Here is a 22,734-nt window from a genome sequence, read left to right on the forward strand (position 1 = left end):
GTTTGTGGGCTTCTTGGTTGAGTAGCTGGTGAAGTTCTTTGGAAAATTCTAATTTACTTTTGGAATGATCTGTCAACATCTTTCCATCCTGCTTAGTAAGTGTAAGTGTAATAAATGAATTCGGTAAAATAAATGATAAATTTTTAAAGATGAATCAATTACTCATGTTGGGGTTTTTACGATCCGTATTTGCTTCCATAGTTGTTACTCAATTTTAGTGGTGTTTTGGTATTGATTTAGCTTAATGCTGCACTTCAAGAATAATTTCCACAGTGATTATATATTATGAACTGACAATTTCAATGCATTAATTAATTACTATATTAATACCAAAATGAGTTTAACTGAGAATTTCTGGCCCAGTTTATTATGCATATATACAGCAACGGATTTTAAATACTACCTGAGTATTAGGACAAGATACAAATCATCTGTATCAGATACAAATTAACAAAAGAGCTAAAAGAAATTTTAGAGGCCGAAAAACAAAAAAAAATTTTCAAATTTTATCTCAAAATTAAGTGCTACAAAGGTTACAAGTTACACCTTATGGAAAGCGACAAAGAGTAATAATCGTGCCATCAAACCATGCACTACCCAAGAACTTGACCCAGAAGAACTTTAAAATTAAACAGATAACTATCGAAATTAAAACCATCATCGCCGTTAACATCAACCCAAAAAAATCACCAGGCTATGAGATAATATAACTTGTAAATTCCTTCTATAACTGCCTGCAATAGCTATCATTTACATTAGAAACATCTTTAACTGCATGATTAGCAATAAGATTTGCCCTTCTGTTTGGAAAGTAACGAAGGTTGTAGCAATACCTAAACCAAACAAAAATGCCTCAATTGTCAACTCTTACAGGCCGATCAGCTTATTATCCATCTTATATAAACTATTCGAAATCTTCTTTTCTCCCTACTGGAACCAATAATACAAGAAATCAACCTATTGCCAAATCAGCAATTTGGATTTTGTAAAAAGCATTCTACAATTCAGCAAATTCATCGGGTGGCTAGCAAAATTGCAATGAATATAGACTCTAAGAAGTTCACTGTGGGTGTGTTTTTAGACGTAGCCAAAAGATTCAACAGCGTCTGGCACAAAGGATTGGTTTACAAACTATCAAGAATATTGCCTGCAGATTTTTATTTACTACTGAAGAGCTACTTCAAATATAGATACTTCTTTGTGCAATATTGAAACACCACATTCTACATGATAAAAATACAAGTCGGTGTCCCACAAGGGAGCGTATTAGGCCCGATTCTGTATCTACAATAAACTGCAGACATTTTTAAGCCAAAAAGTGGAGAAATATTAACTGCAACATTTGTTGACTGGACTTTTATCAACAAACCATGACATCACAAAAGCAACTGCAAACCTTCAAAATCAACTGAACAAAGTGACGCATTAGTCTGACACCTGGGGGATTAAGTCAAACGGCGAAAAAACTGTCCAAGTTATTTTCACCAACAGGAAATTTTAAAAACAGAAACTGAAAATTGTAAGCATTGATATACCAAGCTACAAAAAAGCCAAATACCTGAGCATGTTATTAGATCAAAAGCTGACTTGGAAGCAGCACATAATACAGAATAATAATGAAGCTCAACGAAGATTTACAGATCAATATTGGCTCTCTGGCAAAAATTTCAGTCTGTCAATTGATAACAAACTACTAATTTACAAAACTGTTATTGTTCCGATTTGGAAATATGGAATTGAAATATGAGGAACCTCCTGTAAGACAAATATAAATACGATCCAGAGGCAGCAATCAAAAATTCTGCGAACAATAGTAGATGTAAAATAGTATATTCACAAAGACCTGAAAATCTCTACTATACATGAAACAATTCAAAAAAGCAGTACTAACCATATATCTAAGCTGCTGCAGTACACAAATTTGGAAATGAGAAGACTGCCTGCCTAGGATCTAGGGTACAAAAAATATCTAAAACGCACACTTCCAACCTACATAATTATAAGTATAATATTAAGTTAAATTGATTTTTGAAAAAAACGAACTATTTATGTATTGAAATTGTATGAAATGTGCTGAAATTATCATTTACATGTTATTTTAAAAGATGATTTAAATAAAAGCAAAAAGAAAAAAAATACAGATGACACACATTGAAAATCCATATGGTTTCTTCAATAGCAACAACAATTGCATAGAAAACAGAGTTCTAACAAGAGTTTAAGAAACTTTATTATTGATGAAAATACAAATTAATAATTGAATAAGAAGATCCTCAAGGCATTACTCAATGGTGCCCAATTAACACGTACGAAACCCTTAACTAGCAAGCCCCTGGATTCTGAATTTGTTGAAACCTCTTAACCCTTTGTCGATTCATACAAATGTATAAGAACGCTATGACAAGCTGCTGTATATTTAGTATTAATATTGTTAAACATCATCTGAAAGATAGCATAAAATGAAGAGAGTTTAATCTAACAAAATTTAAACAATGGATTTGTGCTCTCCTGTTATATGAAACAGACATAAGAGTGGAACAAATAAGTCTTTAATTTTCTAAATCAACCCGTTATTATATGTGGCAATTTAAGTGATATATATTTAAATACTAAGATATTACACCGAAAAGTGATGAAATTATAAGTTTCGAAACAATTTGCCAAATACCGGGAGAGAGCTATAAAAATTGATAAGCTTATGAACCTAAAAACTTTTTTAATTTTAAACACTTAAATTCCAAAAACAGTTAAACATTATGAATGTTCTCACTATAGCACTAACGAAATCCAAGCCACAAATATTATGATCGAAGACTCAGTCGGACAGATTCTTATATCTGCCACATATAGCCCATAAAATTTATAACTGATAGTGATTACAATGCAAAAAATATAATCACAACAAAGGAACGTGAATTATACAAGGCAGTAAGACTTTTGAAACTTAAAGTTTTTAAAGAAAACAAAAAAGTAAATAATACAATAGATTATCGACTCCATCTTAAAATACCAGACAATACTTGGGCGAAAAAACCATATGATAAAATTCAACTTTTCGCAAGCTATCTAAAGACCATTTTTACTCTACATGATATGGATAGCGATCCAGATATCCCATAGATGTCAATGTTTCCAATTTCTTAGAAGAAATTCACCAAATGGAAAACCAGTTGAAGACGTTAAATCTTATCGTTTAGTAAGTCTCCTTCCCATTCTTTCAAAATGCTCGAGATACTATTCCTAAAATATCTTACATAAATAATTGAGTCGAAACGAATAATTCCGTATCACCAGTTTAGATTCAGAAAAAAAGATTCGTCTATTGCGCAATTTACAGAATTTTTGAAAAAATACAGACCACTTTCGAGCGAAAAGAGCATCGTTTGTGGACATATCTCAACCATTTGATCGCGTAAGGCATCAAGCACTTCTTTTTAAATCTAAGAAGCTTATGCCACCTAACATTCACGAAAACGTATCTATTGAAAAGACTCTTTTATGTCAACAACGAAAATGAAATGTCTTCTTCATATGATATTAAAGCTGGAGTACTGCAAGACAGTGTACTCGGTCCAATAATTTATTTGCTCTTCACATACTATTTACCGAAGACGGCAGGAACTCTAACTGGTACATTTGCAGATGACACAGCTATCCTGGCGTGTACAGGCGATCCATCGGCAGCTTCTTTTAAACCACAAGCTGGTCTTGATAATATATAAAAAATAGTTGAAGCATTGGCGCATGACAGCAATAAAAAAATCTACTCATGTCACATTTACAATGAGAAGAGACACCTGCTCCAAAATTAAACTTAATAATATAATACTTCCGCAATCAGACAGCGCAAAATATCTAAGCATGCATTTGGATGGACGTCTAACATGGAAAACACATATTTTTAACAAAAGAAAATCGAAAAAAGATTCAATATGAAAAAGTTTTTTTTCAGGTGTCATTTTAACCTGATTCGACTAATTATATGAGAGTTAACGAGTTTTTTATTTACCGGTTAAATCTAATTTAAATAATATGCACACCATTTTTTTGAGGATTTCTTAGGTGTCATGCCTAAGTGCACCACTGGTTAAAGCATCACAATTCTCTGTTAGAAATTTTGACCTTTGACAGTTCTTATGCACCTACCTTATGATCTAGACCTCGCACCAAGTGATTGCCATCTGTTCTTGTTCTTGTCCATGGCAAACGATTTTTCTGGTGAAAAATTCGCTTCAAGAGAAGCTTGTGAAAATCATCAATTTATTGCCTATAGGGACGTGGACTTCTATGAGAGAGACATAATAAAATTACCTTCAAAATGGCAAGAAGTTATCGACCTAAATCAGACGATTCTAACTATGGTAAATATGGTAAGTCTTCAATTTGATGTAAAAATAATGGATTTCTTTTTACTACACCTATTATTTTTCTCTTAGCTCTTGGTATATTTGATTTAATTTTAATTTTAAATCTGAACATAATTTAAATATATAATTTATTTAATTTATAATTAACATACAAAGTGTACATCACACATTTTTAAACTCTATTGATTGATGGTTTATTTTCTCCAGTTTCGCTGACTTTGGATGAGTTGTCGAAAATATCTGCAATCAAAGCTCAGTGTTATCTTATAAGCTAATATACCAAAAAAAGCAAAAGTTGGTTTAGACATAATTATTCGACGGTTATAAGGCAGTTATATGTATGTTATGTGTTTTATATGTATGACTCGCAGCTCAGATGGTTCTTCATACATATGGTTCTGAGCTATTATCACTATGTAAACAAACTAGTAATACGTAACAGCTCTGTATTGGTCTACCTCCATATAGATTATTAAGTTATTTGAATTGTATTAGGCGGGGCTTTGCAACAAATTCACTGAATAATTATTATTATTTTCTTTTTATTATTTCAATACAGTCAGTTTAAAGACTGAATTTATAGTCATACGACTATATAAATATACGTTGAGATATCGTCACTACTTTGTATGAGTTAAAAAATACAAATTTGTTTATTGAATGCGTTCACAAAATTTAATATATTATAAAAGCACTACCGAAAGTGTAAATTATATGAAATATTGTAATATAATTATCGGTAACACGTTTGTCTTGAATTTTATTGACTCTGTTTATTTTACATATAATTTAACTTCATATTATGCACTCTTCTAATGTTGTATTATACAAATTAATACATATTTATATTTATACATCATAATTTATCTTACAGTTGATTTTTTCGTAGTTATTATTTGTTGACGTCCCACATATATTCTAGGATAGCGTTCTATATATGTGTTAGCCAGATGGAAGACGAAGCATATATGAAAAATTATACTTTCTTTACAATATTTATGTACATAGTCCAGATTTTTACTATCGATCAACTAGTCTGAAGAGTTTGTATTTTAAACAAAAAACTAAAATTTGCACGTAACATATCCATGGTTTCCATTTAGATCTTGGTATATTTACAATATTCAATATGGATATATTTCAATGTTAGGTGATAATTTCTAAAACTAATCTACAGTCTACTCTACAGTTGTAAATATTATATCTAAAATTGAATGTACGTTCTAAACTCCGAACATTGAACAGGCTTTTGTGACATTTTCGCGATACTTGAATCAAAAAAAAGACCGCATTAAAAAAAAAACCTATTTCTTAGGAAACGAATCTTTATTCAAAAAAAATATTTTTATATCTTCCACAATTCCAAATATAGCTAATAAAAACTTGGTATATGGTAAGACTTAAATCTTGTTAGCATACCTGTTTTATGAAATAAATAGCAAAATAATGAATATAATAGCAAAATGCTACTGCAGAATAGCAGAATAATATAATCTGCTAATAGACAAAGAGATCATTTAAATATATTATTATATATAAACTGGATATAATATAGTCTAAACTCATACAACAAAACAAAGTTTGTGTAGGAAGAATAGTGAACAAAGTAAAGCGTGACTTTAAGAAGATTATTAAGAATTCAAATAGCTTAGACAAAATACTTTATAAGCTAAGACTAGCCTTGAGTTCGTTAATATTAATATGATGATAATTGTAACATTGATATATGTATATATTACTTACCGATATTTCCATTGGAACAATAAGTACATCCCAGTTATAACTAAAATTGCACTGGCAAAAAGAAGGAGCTTCCATTTAATGGCGCTAATACTGCAAATATCGGTTTGCAAATTCGGCGGGAAATAGGTTGTACTAAGTTTATCACAATATATGATGAGACCCATTTTTCAGCACTACTAATTAAATTTTCTTCATATGCTAAGTCTCGAATTGTTTATTATAATTCTCATGTTAGCTAGATAGATTGCAAATTGAATTCAAATGTTTAAAACATGTTATGGAAGCACATTCATTTCAAAATTATTTCGCAAAAGTCAATACAAAGCTTTTTCAAAACACATTTTCACTTTTCACTTTTTCAGAACAAATCAAAAAAACATCAATACAACAAATGTAAACAAAATTCTATACAAATCACAATCAAAGATGGCAAGGAAAGCGAAGAGTTTGGGAGGGAATCCGTTTTCGTAATGTTCAAAAGCGCCACGCTGCGTTTCCCGATTGTGTTCACCAGTGGCCTTTCCCAACATGTAGTCGCATACGTTAGCTTCTAAGACGTCTATGTTCTTATATTTTTGCTCAAGATTTATTATTTAGCACAACAGAGGATCACCAAATAGAACCGAGTAAACCAATTAACGCACTATTCTGCTTTCGATTTGCACTTTTCTTCAATATTTCACTGTCTTTCAACACGAATCAATTAACTAAATGCTCACTGCTCATTGCGCAATGCTCACTATTCATCGCTCATTGTTCGCCGCTGCATTCTGCAACCGTGGCCGTCGAGAGGCTTTTCGCGTCTGCAAACAGTTCTGGCTCGTCTTTTCGAAATCCATAAAATTTTGCTTATGCCGCCGAATAGAAGAGCACAAACACGGGCCTCACAACTTTTTAATCGTGTTTTTTTTCTTGAATTTGTTGGGCTGGTGCCACTGCCGATCGTGCTCCTGTTCTTATGTGGATTGTTAGCGCATGTCTCAGCAATTGAATTTGTCGATTCACCGCCGAGGCACACGTACAGCAAAAAAATCTAATAAAATCTCAAATTTGAAAACAAAACTGATACGCAAGAATGTGGTTGTGGCATACAAATTGTCCAAAGCATCTTTAAATTATCCCACTGGAGGCGCATTGATAGATGATCGCGCCTATTCGAAACGACTTGACAATAATTTGGAAACAAAGAGAACGAAAATTCCATTTTTTTTACATTTTCCAGCATGAAATTCAATTTGTTTACAAAACAAACACTGTCTAACTGCTCGAAATGCTCGAAATGCTCGGCAACAACAAATAATTGTGTTTCGCAATTATGTGCAATTCACCCCGACTGTTTAATGCCCTACGGTAATATACAATAGCAATACTGAACCAATAAAATTATTATTTCTTAAAAAAATTTAAAAATTATTATTACGAGAGATCATTACAAGACTTCGCAGCAATGCGCTACTCAAATATGACCGAAGAAATCAATAAATATATAGATTAGTTCAAGCGGAGTAAATCTCTTTGGTGGCAGTGTACTACAGTCTGTCTTTACCAAAGTGAAACACACTGATTTGAGTTGTATTACGAGTACACACTAAATTTATTATAAACTAACAAAAACTTACAAACTTAACATTTTGTGTAATGTAACTTACTCTGTGTAATATGTACTACAAGTTACAATACTTTAAATATATATATTATTTATATATATAACAATAACTTAACTTCGTTTTCTTGGAAACAGAGAGAAATTTAGTAAATATATATAAATACTCTATATAAATAGAGTATTATATATATAAATACTCTCCACACACAAGCCACGGTTTGTATCACACCGTGGTTTGCACCAGAGAGTGATATTACCATGAGCCATTATTTGGGCTCGAGTAAGCGTTGGGCACTTCAACCTTACTTAAAAGGGAGCTCTAAGTTATACATCAGTTTAAAACAAAATCGACACTACTCATTGATACATAAAAAAAAAGTTATTATAAATTATTTATATCAAGTAACATTAATATCGCATAAATATTAGAACTCCAACAAAGAAATTGCCGGTTTAACTCGTGAAGAGCGTAAATCATCGATAGTACCAGAAGCTTGGGATTAAGTAGAAAAAATTAAAGACTGCGCTATTAAATTACTGTAAACAGACTTAAAAGACGTTTTCGGATGTAATGTTAACAATAAATACAAAACAGCATCAGAGACATAATCAGAAAAAATATTTGGATGAGATGGCAACAGCAGCTGTAAACTCGGCTGCTTAAGAAGGCGTAAAAAAGTCATCAGGGCCGCAAATGAGTAGTACCCACTCATAAAGTATAAATAATAAAAGTACGATTCACCAGTTATAAGAACTGGTGCAACTACCCTTCAATATTATGACAATGGTGGTATTATTTGTATGGAATCGGTATGATCATGCCAACAGAAACAGAAAGTTTTATTTGAGATATGGCGTTTTATTAAAACCTTTAAGAAACCCAGTTAACCAGAAAGCAATAATTATTGATGTACAATACTTGTGCTCATAGTCAGAAAGATTTTTGTCAGCTTTTTTAGATTGATTGTAGATTATATAATAGAGTTTAAACAAACAGAGAGCCAAACGAACCAGCTTGGGTTTACAGTTGGACACTCTTGTGTGAAAATAATATTGGAACAAAGTGACAACTTTGTACACCAACATATACACTTTCCATCGACTTTAAATATAGAGGATTTTTACCACAGTCTTATGTGAAAATAATATTGGAATAAAATATCAACTTTTGTGTACCAACCTACATACATTTATTCGTCTTTACATATAGAATACGTTTCTTTTCCACCATCTTTCCTAAATCGTTGTATGTTCTTTAGAAAACAGAAACTTTATTATATTCATACATATCTAGACTAAATGTGGAGTGTTAAGTGAAGCAATTCTAGTACAAAATAAAACCAAGTGTAAGATTGTATATAATTTTTTTGTTATATTTATACTGGCAATGGAGGAAATAAAGCTATTAATAGAGGGGAAGCAAAAATTCCATTTATATGACTCAATGATCTACAATTCCCTCAGATGATGTCTGCTTAATTAATCAGTAAATTACTCTTTATCACTCTAGCCTCTCTAAACTTTAAGTATAAGTAGCTTCCATTATTTAAGAGTTCATATTGAGCCGACTATTCATAGTCAAAACTAAGAATGTGCTCTATTCTACTTTATATAAGTTATTTCATGTACTCATGTAGCGTTCTGATATGTGAAAGCAGTGCGGTACTGTGTCCTAAGCATCCAAATCTAAATTTTTTATAAAGAAGTCTTTGAGTAATATAAAGATAAATTAAATTTTTATTATAAAGGTGCTGACCCATTAACCCTAACATAAGATCTGCATATCACTATAAATATGAAATTTAGTAGCAGTCCACACTGCCACAAGGCAGTGTCTTGGGACCTGTGTTATACTTACTCTTCACTAACGACTTGCCTACCACCGTTGGTACTGAGATTGGAACTTTTTCCGATGATACTGTGGTAATTGCTACAGACGAAAATCACCAGTTAGCATCCAACAAACTCCAGCGATCGGTAGATAACATTTCCCAGTGGCTTAAAACCTGGAGAATAAAAGCAAATGAGACTAAATCTTCACAAATAACCTTTACAATGAGAAGGAAAAATTGCCCACCGGTACGCCTTAACGATATTTTAATCCCTCAATCTACCCAAGTGAAATATTGAGGAATACACTTTGACACAAAACTAGCTTGGAAGCACCATATTTTTACCAAAAGAAAAGCACTTGGCATCAGACTGCGGGAGCTCTACTGGATACTGAACAAAAGTTCAAAGCTTTCCGTGGAAAATAAACTTCTTATCTACAAAGCGATACTCAAACCAATCTGGACATATGGCATTGAACTCTGGGGAACTGCTGCATTTTCAAATATTGAGATTATCCAACGTTTTCAATCAAAAACCCTTAGATTAATCTTAGATGCTCTTAGATATATAACAAATGAATGTATACATCGCGATCTCAACGTTCCGGTAGTTAAGGATGTCATAAAAAGCCAAGCCAGTAAACACAAAAAACGTGTGTTACATCATCCCAACCACTTTATGAGCAGAATTATAGCAGAAGGAAGAACGTTCACACGCCTCCGTAAACAAACGCCATTGAAACTTTAATGTGTCCGACTTCAACAGACGGATGTGCTACTGAGCTAAGTCCATTCAAGCTCAACATGGACTTTTAAGTATTTAGTCACTTTTAAATATTGTTTATTGTCTACTCTGAATTGACAGATCGCAATATAAGAAAATAAAATTAAAAAAAAAAAAAAGTAGCATTTTGAGTCTATTAAAAGTCATATCAAAATCTTTATCTACATGTGCCTACCATATGTCCTACAAATGTGATGATCTCTAAACAATAGTTGTGAAAACAACTCCACAACACTAATTAATTTGATCATTACGAAAACTACGCGATAGTTCAACATGGCAGGTATTGCGTTGGAGCCACGAAAACATTAATGGTGTTACATATTAGCGATAACTTCAGCGCAAAGCGATAGATCATCCTATTTAATTGTGAAAGATTATGGAGGCTCTACTGCTGAGTAAGTGAATTACCATTAATTTTGCCTAAACTTTAATTTTGCCAAACAAAAATAGAGTATTGAGAATACTCTACATTAGCATCATAAAATTATATACAGTCAAACCTCTCTATAGCGAACATCCCTTTAACGAATTCCTCTCTATAACGAAGTTTTGTGGAGGATAAAACCACGGTTACCATTTAACAATTTTTTTATACCAAAATTGGTTCATAAAAGTACCATTTCTGTAAGAAAAGGTCCATTTTTTCTATTATCTTTTAATAAGAAAATACAATATATATAAAATGTACAGAAGATATAGAACAGTTTTTTTATCCATAACAATTTTATTATTTAAATAGTCGGACTATCTTTTGCTGACTATACATAGTGCATATCTTTTTTATCAAATATTTCCTTGCATATTATATGAGGTCTTAAAATTTATTCCGATCGAATTTTTCTTTTACTTTTTGCAGCCTCAATATTTTTACTAAATTAATACATAAAATTACATTAGTCTCATAGTGCACAGTTGCATCTATAAATAAGTTTAATTGGATATTATAACAGCATTTACAGTAAAGGTCGCGCTTCAGGAAAGTACCATTTTCTATAAACCAGTACCAGAGTACCATACGGAGGGAAGCACCAATTTTGGTACTAAAGGACCATATGTGGCAACCGTGGGCACAGAGAATTTTTAAATTTGTTCATATATTTGAGTCTCTCTATAAGGAACATCTCTATTGCGAGTTCCTCTCTATAACGACGTTTTTGCAAGTACGAAAACAAATTTTCACATACAAAAAACCTCTCTATAACGACTTCATTCAAATGCAAGTTAAACACTCAACTTACACGTTTTATACTACGTTCAGACACACCTTAATTTCACAAAAATCTTAATTTCATCTTCGTTTCAGTGAAATGAAGTTCTTTTTCCATACAAGATTCAGTTTTAAGGTTAGAACGAAATTAAGGAAAATTTACTTAATTTCGTTAAAACGAAGGCTGAAATTAAGGGACATTTTAAATGCAACTATGCGTAAGATAAATTTAAATCAAAAGATAAAGTTGAGATAATGAAAAATGTCATTTTTCAAATAAAAGTCAGTGACAGTTGACTTTAATAAAACCGGAAAAATATATTGAAAGTAGAGCAAATTTTTAAATTTAAGTATAGAGAAAAAAATGTATCTGTTATTCATTTAAAATATAGTGAAAAATAATAATTCACATACCTGGAGTCCACTCAAGGTATTAAAACTACATAATGCCATCGTTTATAGTTATTATAATCAACTTTTAAAATGATGTTTGGAGCATGTAATTTTTAGCATTCGATTTGTAAACAAAAAACATATGATTTCCTTAATTTGGCTCAATATGAACACTTTCGGAATTTACTTAATTTCATTTTTACGAAATTAAGAAAATTTGGCTGCCTGAATATAGTATTAACTTATAAGAAAGCTCTGTGCAAACTGTATCATACTCGATATGAGCTTGTGGATATGTTATTAATGGTAGTTTGTAATAGGGATGGGCACTTTTTTGGATCGCAAGTGAAATTGTTAAGGGAAGGGAAAAAACATCATGTCCATTTGCTTAAAGTGAAAATTTTAAATGAAAGAGTGATCATCAAACACACGTGTGTGTGCTCTCGTTTTTAATGCGAGAGAGAGGTAGTGAATTTTTAGAGAGGTTTAGAAGTTTTTGAGTCAATTAACTTATTGGAAGAGGTTCTTGAGAAGGAAAAAGTTAAAATGTCTGAACAAGCAAAAAAACCGACTTTTTAGAGTTAAATAAATTAATAAATTATAAAAATTTAAATTATAAATAATAATAAATTAAGCAGTATTAATTAAAATAATTTTTCTAAATACAAACCAATATATATAATTAGTGTTTTTAATTTAATGTCTGTTTATATGACTAAACATGAATTAAATATATTTTTAAAATAATTACGATTATTTACGTAAAATGCAAAAAAAAAAAAAAGCCAAATGAAAAAAAATTTGTCTAACCTCTCTATACCGAAGTTTTTTGCAGGCACCAACGACTTCGTTATGGAGAGGTTTGACTGTATTTGTATCCGATATATCAAAATTCACGCTTAGAAACATTTTAATTGAGTTTTCATGTAATAAAGAATATCTACACCATTAGCTTGTACCGCAACTATATTTATATCTGATATTAGTGTTTTAATTTTAGTAGGAATGAGTTTTGCAATCTACTTTCTATTTATGTTATTAATAAATTTAAAGAGAAAACATGGCAAACATGGTCCTATAAATAGGACGCTCTAATTCGACAAGGAATTTAAATGAAATCGCTTATTCTAAGACTCCTCCTCTATTTATATGTAGATAAAGCTTAGTTCTCGACTTATCGATGTTTAATGTTGTACACTTTTTGCATTGAATACAGTAAAAACAAATACACACATCATCTAAAGCCAAGTGGTACATGCAACTGTTACTGGTTTAGTGGTACAACTGGTAACAACAAATAGACGCGTCAGATGGCGACTTTTCGTATAGTTATGGTATTTGAAACTTTTGGGTTAGGCTTAGGCGCTTATGCACTGTGACCAGTTTGATCTATTGTGTACCCCTTTGTATTTCGATATTTAGTATTTCGAGGAATCGAACCAGCTCTTTCGGAGAGAGTTTTCGAAGGTCTTCATCCTCTAGTTGGTATGCACTTAAAATTTTGTTTCTTCTGTGGCCTAGTGCATCACAATTGATGATCAGATGTACCATAGACTGTTCCTCATCACAGCAGAATCTGCAAATACTAGTGTCGGACATACCTATTTGATGTAGGTGTTTATTACATACGGCGTGGCCTGTTAGTGCACCAGAGAGTAACTTTAGATTCTTCTTGTTTAGGTTGAGAGAGGTGCTTGCTCTTTTTGCATCAAAATTCAAGAATTTTTTGGAATGGTATAGACCGTCTATTCCATTCCAATATTCATTGATACTTTGTTGGATCCATTTTTTGATCTCCTATTTTACGTTCATTTCATTGACGACAAAGAAGTGAGATTTGGACCAATTAATGGTTCTTTTGCTTCTTTTTTGACACAAACATTCTCCTTTTCGTTGCCTTTAATATCTGGGTACCCAAATCAGAGAGATCTGGTTGTGGGTGGTCAGTTGATTGAGTGCATTGTTACTTTCAATAAGGACTTTCGCTGTGAATGTGTAGCTGTTTGGAGCTTTGGCAGTCTGAGAGAATATTAATTTTAACTCTCTTAAGTCCTCTTTAGGATAAGATCTCCACAGCCTCTATTATGGCATAGAATTCCGCATAGAAAATTGTGCAGTCAATCAATTGATTTGTGCGCACTGGGTCCCACTATTCCTGCTTCAACACCTTGAAGCGTTTTGGATCCATCTGTATACCATTTTTGTCATCATGTAATCATGTTGTGTTGGCATTCCACTCCTCTCTTGATGGGAAGATGACCCTATATCTCTTGGTCAAATTGAGTACTGAGTCTATTTTATCAATTGCCTGGGTCATATATGTAACGTTGTCCTCCCTGGTAAGGATTTGCAGGTGTACAGTGAAATTCCCTGGTTTAAATTTTTCTTTCGTGTGTATTGAGAGTGCTTGCATTGCAGCTTCCTTTTGTATTGCTAAGTGTAGCGGTGGTAAATTTAGCAGTGCTTTCATGCCAGCAGATGGGGTAGTTCTCATGCCCGCTGTGATATTTAGGCATGCCAGCCTCTGTAATTTGCTTAGTTTAGATATAGCTGTAGTTTGTTTCTTTTCCACCATACCATAGGGCATCAAAACCAACTATTTTGTTTATAGAGGAGTTTCTAGACCAGTGGATGTTGTGGACTAGCGCCCCATGATCGTTGATACTGGTTGCGTTGAGTCGACAATCAGGGAAATGAGTTACAAGAAGAAGCTCTATTGTGTCAGCAAAGGAATTTGTGAAGGTACCGTTCGGTATCTTTAGTGTACTAATTGGATTAGTAATCCCTTTAGACAGTGACTTAGTCACACCCTCAGCAGAGTCATGACTTTACTGAGAAATGTAGGGCACCACGTGGAGGTTATAGTCGCACTTCCATTCGCCTCGCAGTTACGGCACATAGGTAATGAAACTTCTGTGTTATTCTCTCTACATAGTCTAATGCCAACCCTATTACTTAAGCCTTAGTAAAAGCGGAACATCCCATATAAAGTTTAAAAATATTAACACTGAAAGAAGTTTTTATACTAATGTCTTAATCTTATCTCATATTATCTCCAGGTTCAACGTTATATTAAGAACTAAGTGAAATTAAAATTTAAAAAAAGCTGACTTGAAAACAAATCACATTATTGATATTAATTTTTTACAGACAGAATCGTATTATAATTTGAACTTCTTAATTTGACAAAAACCCATTTTATGAATATATCTGAACATTGTTCACATAAACCACTTGACCAACTATCTATCTTTTAATCAGTATGTTAACAAAAGCAAAAATAAAATTCTGATTCAAAATCCACGAAATTTTATTGATGTCCATGACTTCTATTACTACGAGTACAAAATTTTACAATTTTTATTCGAAATCAATTTTTTCTAAAGCAATACGATATGACGGTCTCTTGACTTTTTATTCGATACTTGCTGACTTTGCATTTTACCATAAAAAGGAAAAGCCAAAATAAACAACAAATATTTGCAAAAGCATCTGGTTAACTATCCGCAGCAACTGTCAGAACCTCGTCTAGTCAATAGTCAATAAAGGCAAATAATAAAATGCAACACCCACTTTCCCAGGACATTTATGGCTCTCAACCACACCGAAATAGTGTTTGCATCACTTGAACGCATGAAAGCCTCCCACTCATGAGAGCGCCCACCACAAACCATATTGGATCATATCAAATATGACTTCTGAATTCATCAATAGATACATTGAAGTTTTATTGACATTTATTCTTATGTCAACATGATGTCATGTCGTGCATTCTGCATTATGTAAAGTAAAATAAAATTATTTTAGTGGTTATTTTAGATTAATAGAGAGGCTCAATTATATATATAACTTAGTATATCACAAAACAAAAAATATTGTTAAATAAAGATTGATACTAGTATATTGAACCCAAGAAAGAATAGTGAACTTACTTATAAAAACGGCAATAAATCTGTTGAAAAAGTTGTGGACGCAATAAAGGCTTTGTGTATCCTTTGTGTATTTACAATGTATTTATTATTATTATTACAATGTATTTATTATTATTATTACAATGTGTTTATGTATTATACTTTGGGTAAAAACACCGCTCTTAGTAAGAGCATAGTGCGAAAAAAGGTATGATTATTACCCCCCAATTACAAATACTTTAGTCTAGAATATGCTGAATGAGTTAGGCAAAAGTATTTTAGTATTTCATTATCTGAATTGTATACATGGACCGATATTGCACTTTTGGAACTATCATTGAAGTTTATATTGTAAAAACTGTTTGACAAGAGACCCATAGTTCAATCCTTCCTTATGAATAAAATAGTAGTAAAATCTCCGGGACATTATCAGTTTTAACGAAAAATTTTGCGTTTGTTTTTTTTTAAATCTACATTCATGACTGCATCTGTGGCCATAAGTTATTGCTATCCAGTAGCACGCTTCTCTTCATCTAGTCTACATTTGCGTTTTATTGATCCTACGAGTTCATCAAGCTTAATCTGATGAAGATTAATAAATATTGAAGATTCGATAAATGCGTTCCATTACCTCCACTTGAAGTAAATTATATGTTATTAAGAATTTGATCCCTTCTGCAGTTGTCGTTCTTTAAATAATTGCAAACACTTTCATGACTTAAGTTTAATTTTTACCATCGATGGCCTTCGAAAAGTTTTTTAGTGAAATTTTTAGAAAGAGGTTTTATCGAACAGTAGTGAAATACAACAACAAAAAATTTATTTTTTTATATTATTTTAATTAATTGAATTTTTGGCTGACCATACAGCTGTTTCGAGTATTGCCAAATACCCATCATCAGTGGTCTTGGAAATAATTCTTGTGTTTAATTATTCGTAAATAATTATTTTTTGAGAGTGCAAGTACCAGGAATCGCACTCGGGTCCTGCCAAATGTGAAGCTCAGAATCAGCGCACCTTGACCAACTGATCCAAAGCCGTACTTGACTTTTTTGTTCGCATATTTTTCTGGAGTTTTGTTACTATTACTATGAAAGTTTTTATTAACAGTTTTACTTGATGTGTTTATATTAGAACGAAATTGAATTAATTATAATTTTATTTTCAATTGTTAAATTTCAATACTATTCTGTTCGTAGAAGCATTATTTGTTGCATGAATTGTTCTTTCTTCTGTATAGAACCTAATCTAGGAACGTAATGCTGAGAAAGTCATGCTAATGTTACTCCACTAGTGAAATTTTTAGTAAATCTAAATTAAGTTTTTCATTTTTGGAGTAAACATTTTCGAAACGATTTTAAACATTATATGTTATTTTGAAATTTTTAAACTATTTTCGATTCGCCATCTTTATTTCAATTTCATACCCAACAAATTTCGAGATTTATTCTAAAAAATAAATATTTTCTAACAAATCGTCATTTTCTTTTATGATCGGTTTTAAATAAGATTATCGTTAGTTGATAAACCAACGTTTTACTAAATTTAAGACAACCGACATCATATTTCCGGATTTTCTCTCATTGAAATCATAATAACTATACAAAGATACTCGGATATATCCTCTTACAATTGTTAATGCATGAAAGAATCATTTCATTCAAGTAGGGATAGCTGCATTTAATTACAAGTTATAGATTGAAAAAAAAATATTTGTTTAGAATATAAAGGGCTTAAGTTGTCCCACACTTTTTCAAAAATTTGTTTTTATATCTTGCGAATATATAGATTAGTTCAAATGAAATTTCAGCAAATTTCAACTTAACAATGCAGGGATGAAGTTTGGAGATGGATAAATATTTTACCATAATTGCAAGTATGCAAATCTATTACATATCATAACAATCATTCATTTCATATCATTCATATACATTGATTCATATCATAACAATCAAAATAATCATTTCAACATTCACTTCTTTTTATTCATTTTAAAACTTTTCAATTACACAATCATAAAACCCGCTTACATGGCAATGCATTCGATCACTTTAAATCTATTGATATAATTGCTATTCACTTAGCAATTTCTAGCAATTATACCATAGTAAAAGAAGATACATATTTGATTGCAACTGATCCACCTAGCGAGAAAGCGTTCATTCTCATATCCTTTCTTCTTTCTATCTTACACAAAAATTATAAATTAACATAATGTTTAATATATGGCGTATAATGCCCCGAAGTTTGGTAAGCTCCTATATTATAGAATAAATCAATGTGGGCAGACCTACAACTATGCATCAAATATAATTAGAAAATTTGATGGTCTTCATACAGAAAGCAAAGGAAAATATGAGTTTACTTGTTTTTATTTTTAGGCCACACATTTTGGAGCCACTACTTACATAAAATAGTTAGCGAAAAAGATCTGCAAGGAAACCTGTAGTCTCTTCGACTAAAAATCTAATAACAGTAATACTGTTTATGAATGGAAACAAAAGTAAGAAATAGAGTAGTGGCCTAAACACAGGTCATACAAGAAGAATACGACATGGTTAGCCAACAAAAAAGATATCCTCCCCAAAGGAATGTGAAACCGGTCTCGGGGATGTTTCATCCTGAAGAAGGACAGAGCACATGTCTTAAACAATATCCTACACCCTCTCACCAAAAAAATAAACCTGGAGATAGGAACGAGACTAAAGGTTGCTACGTTTACCAATGTTTTTATTTTCTTTCCTTGATGAAAACATTTAATTATAACCAGCTGGACAAATTAATAAATGAATAACTCGTAGAATTTTATCATGAACACTTCATACGTTAATACTAATTACAAATATCGCAACTTTTATTTTAATTATACAATTGAGCTAATTATATTAGAGTAATTGATAGATAATTTATTAAAGAAAACTGACAATGCTTTGTTTCTTCTTCGGATTGCTTATTTCTAACTAATAGCGGATGGTCAGCTTTATTAACTGACCACAAGTCCATATTGGTTTCATAATGCTGTTATATAAAAGAACTTTGTGTAACCTAGACGTGTCTAGGTAAATACCTAAGTATATTATAGTAACTGCTCCCACAGGATGGGAATGATAAATTTAACGATTAAATTTGCAATGTGGGCTAGAAATTAGCACTCCACTCTATTCCGTCATAAAATCGCTGGGTTATTGGCAAACGGTTAGGTAACAACTATATCACTTATTGGTATATCGGATCTATACAATACATGAAACAAAGGACCAAGGAAGCGTCCTTATATGACAAGAGCAGTTATGGGAAAATTTAAGCTAAAACTCGTTTTTCATTAACAGCAAATCGGTGGAACAGAGTTAAATGTTGCTCGACAAGGAAGGGTTTCAGCTTCAAAAGCAATGTCCTTTTCAAAGAATTAAAAAAGAATTGACAATTAATTCATTGTTCAATATGAAGAAGTTAAGGTAGGATCAATGTTTGAATCTATCATAGTCCTTATATCATGGTTATATTTTTTCAACTTGTAACACACGATATACAAAAATCCAATAATATGCAAAATAGGTTTGTAGTATTTAATGACGAAATTAACAGAACCAAAGAAGACAAAGACCACTTCTTTGGTCATTCAAAAGTTCATATCAAAAGTAACTTCTAACGAACTAGTCAAATAGTAAACACTACTGGTTTGAAAGTATCACTTCTTTATCATTCTATCAAAAAAGGTAATATGAATGAAACTAAAATGTAGGGCATATTTCATTGAATACATGTATAGCATTTTAAATAAAGATTACATGTAACCACTGTGAAAGCTCGAACTACACATTATTATTATTATGTTGAGGCTAGTTGAATCAGTGCACCTGAGCACTTTTACTCTCTATTAACTGCGAGGTTTCTTCAAAACCCCCTTTTTGCGCCTTGACTGGATTATTGTTTATCACTTCATAAGTCTAAACAATAATTGACCTCAGATCTGCATACCTCCCCGAGGAGCCTGTAACCATTCTGAGATTTGATAACGCGATGTTGGCAAGTCTGTCAGATTTCGCAAATAATTTCAGGGCTCTATCCCTTATGTATTTTTTGATGGAATCAATCTTGATGTCCCTGAGAATGTCATTCGTCCTAATGTACCATGGAACTTTGAAAAGCCTTCTCAGAGCCTGGCTTTGTGCAATTTCTAGCTGGTGAATATGTTAGTAGTGTTTGAAGCTTTGCTAAACGCTACACAGCCATATGGAAGTGACGGACGATTTATTTGGTTATATATCACTTTCCTGTTCTTAGCATTGAGATTTTCATTTCTAAATAGCGGTTGGGGGTAATGAAGAATTTTGGCACAGCTAATTCTTTTCAGTTGAACATGTTTAAGCCATGTGAATCGTTTGTCCAACGTGATGCCGAGATATTTAACGCTATCCTCCCAGTTTATCACCATATCACCCACTCTCACTCTCGACGGATTCTGTCTCCACATGCGGACAAATTAACAAATTATTTATTCGTAACTGTAAAATCTTCACAGAAAGATTTACGTAGAGGAACCACATAAACTCAGAGGACCACCGCATGGTCTAAACTGCCAAAAATATGGCTATACAAAGTCGTACTTCGATATGTGCCATTTGTTTCAAAATTTAAGAAGGCGAGAATACTAAACCTTGCATATCTCTAAGATGGGACATGCAAGAAAAAATACTTGACACAACTTTATATCCTCCTAAATATACGAGCTAGACAATTTCTTTCTGCTCTGACAGGTTTTTGGTTAAAGAGAAAAGAGCTGTTATCTTTATGATAATTTACTTGTAAATTTATGTGTGATTATATTATCATCTCTAAGTTAAGTAATTTCACCCAAATTAAATTTTTTGGATATCAAAATTTAAAATAAAAAATTTCTATATTTTTTTGTTGGTTTCCCTAATTAATGCAAACCGAAGCAACCTTCGGATATACTTAAGTCAAATTTTTAGTGAGGGGAACTTATATTTTTGATGCTCACGCCTTAACATACGTTTTTTTAAAACTTCATTTTAGAAATTTGTTGGTAATTTGCAAGTTATTCATACCATTCGTCTATTAACGTCTATTATTTCTAGGGAAAAAGTTTTCTGTTGTTAAAATCTTTAATATGAAGCTTTCTCTTTATCTTGTAGTTTGTAATAATTTCTGTATATGTGAACTAACGAAATTTTTCTATTTAAGCAAGTTTATTCTTGTTACTGAGGTTATGAGATTGAGGAATAAGATCTAATTGAGGACCCTAAAGTAAATAGAAAATGACTGGAGAATAATCAGAAGATAGATCGCAGGTTGTATATGATTTATACGCATACCTATACGTAAATATGTTGGATTTGCCTGGAGAGGTCACATGTAGTGTATTTTTTTCAATATAGTATGGTTTTGTAAATCTGTTTCTTTTGTAGATTGCAGAGCCGTGATCTCCAACACGTGTTTTTGGCGTTATAGTCCCACGCTACAACAAATCTATCATCTAAGGGTAAGAAAAAATCAATGAATTGCGTTTCAATAAATTCGAAGCGATGGGGACAGTACACTTACAACAAGATTAGGTTTTTTCCTTTATGCTTTAAGTGTAAAAGCTCGCTTATCATTATGAGCATCTACCCCTGAAAAGTTGTGCTTCAGACGTCTTCGTACTAATATATACCTATGCCAACATGCGCTTTCCCATCAGCAAGATTGGTTTTGTAAAATAAAAAACCAGGAAGAGAGAAGTTCCTATTTGTTAAGAATATTTCCAAGCAAGGCATTTCATCCACTCTTTCTGACACATGAATTTTGAAACTATAGTTTATGTTGGTTGAAGCCGCTTGCATTGTACGAATATACTATTTACCAGTCATACACATTTGGATTAATTGGTTTCCTATTTTAAACATCTTACTAAGAGCAGTTGCGAGGGATGGTTTAATCAGAACAATACTCTTATGAAGACCAAACATGATTGATTTTTCGCACAAATCAGATTACAAGTTTATTAAACTAGAACAGCAGTAAGTTCTTAACTATATCCATATGGGCAGCTGGGTGGTTAAATATGAAATGTAAAGAAATTAATAACACAGCCTACTTGGATTGTTGGTTTGGTAGGGTATGGATGGAAACCAGACAATTTCGAATATATTCAGTATGTGTACGATTGGTATAGTCATATATAATACGACTGATGTTCACTAGTATTTAAAGTTCTGGTGGTATAAACAACATACTACGATAATTTGCCATTGTGACCTGCATTTATTTTCAATTACAATTTACCACTGCCGTCGCTTTTCGATATGAAGAAAGGCGGGAAAAGTATGTGGTTTATAAATTTTGAGTTGATATTGGGCGACAGGTTAATATTATTATATCAGTGATTTGTTGATTCTTTTTAATATTTTATAATTTTATAATTGTACAATTTTCTTTGAAAAATGATCGATTTTATCTGTTTTGTCAATTTTTGGAGGCGATGCGAGAACAGAAGATATTAACTGATCATTTTTATGCTTTTACAGTTTTCTTCTCTATACTAAAAAAAATTTTATTTTGAGACCACCCTAATACGTAACCTTAAAATTACTTTTAAACTCAATTCAGATTATGGTTTTGTGTATATTGCCTCTGGTTAAAGGAATTGTTGCCACCCAGACTTGCAATAAACCTAACGAAGGCGTTTGAGCTACATTCACGCAGGTGAATTGGAGGTGTTTTAAACTGTTGAGTTGGAGATTGATTTGATAGCTTTCTAAACTTAACTATTGCTACAAAATTTATGATTAAGAACTATGTTGATAAGTGTGCTATCTTTATTGATTTGGTTTACTTTAACACTTTTTCAAAGAGACAATTAACTCTTTGAAAACACAGTTTGCGTTT

General features: G+C 32.0%; 1 protein-coding gene across 4 annotated transcripts in view; it reads right to left on the bottom strand.

Moving 5' to 3' along the window:
• LOC119687166 (ATP-binding cassette sub-family C member Sur) overlaps positions 1-6,456 on the bottom strand; it is a 151,291-nt gene extending 144,835 nt beyond the window's left edge. For all 4 annotated transcript variants that reach the window (XM_038101381.1, XM_038101380.1, XM_038101382.1 and 1 more), the window contains exon 1: positions 6,111-6,456. In XM_038101381.1, the coding sequence (XP_037957309.1) occupies positions 6,111-6,274 (164 nt within the window). In that variant the 5' untranslated portion in view covers positions 6,275-6,456. The remainder of the gene's footprint in view (positions 1-6,110) is intronic.
• Positions 6,457-22,734: the final 16,278 nt, after the last annotated feature.

The sequence above is a fragment of the Teleopsis dalmanni genome, chromosome X (genome assembly GCF_002237135.1).
Source record: "Teleopsis dalmanni isolate 2A chromosome X, ASM223713v2, whole genome shotgun sequence".
Classification (NCBI taxonomy): Eukaryota; Metazoa; Arthropoda; class Insecta; order Diptera; family Diopsidae; genus Teleopsis; species Teleopsis dalmanni.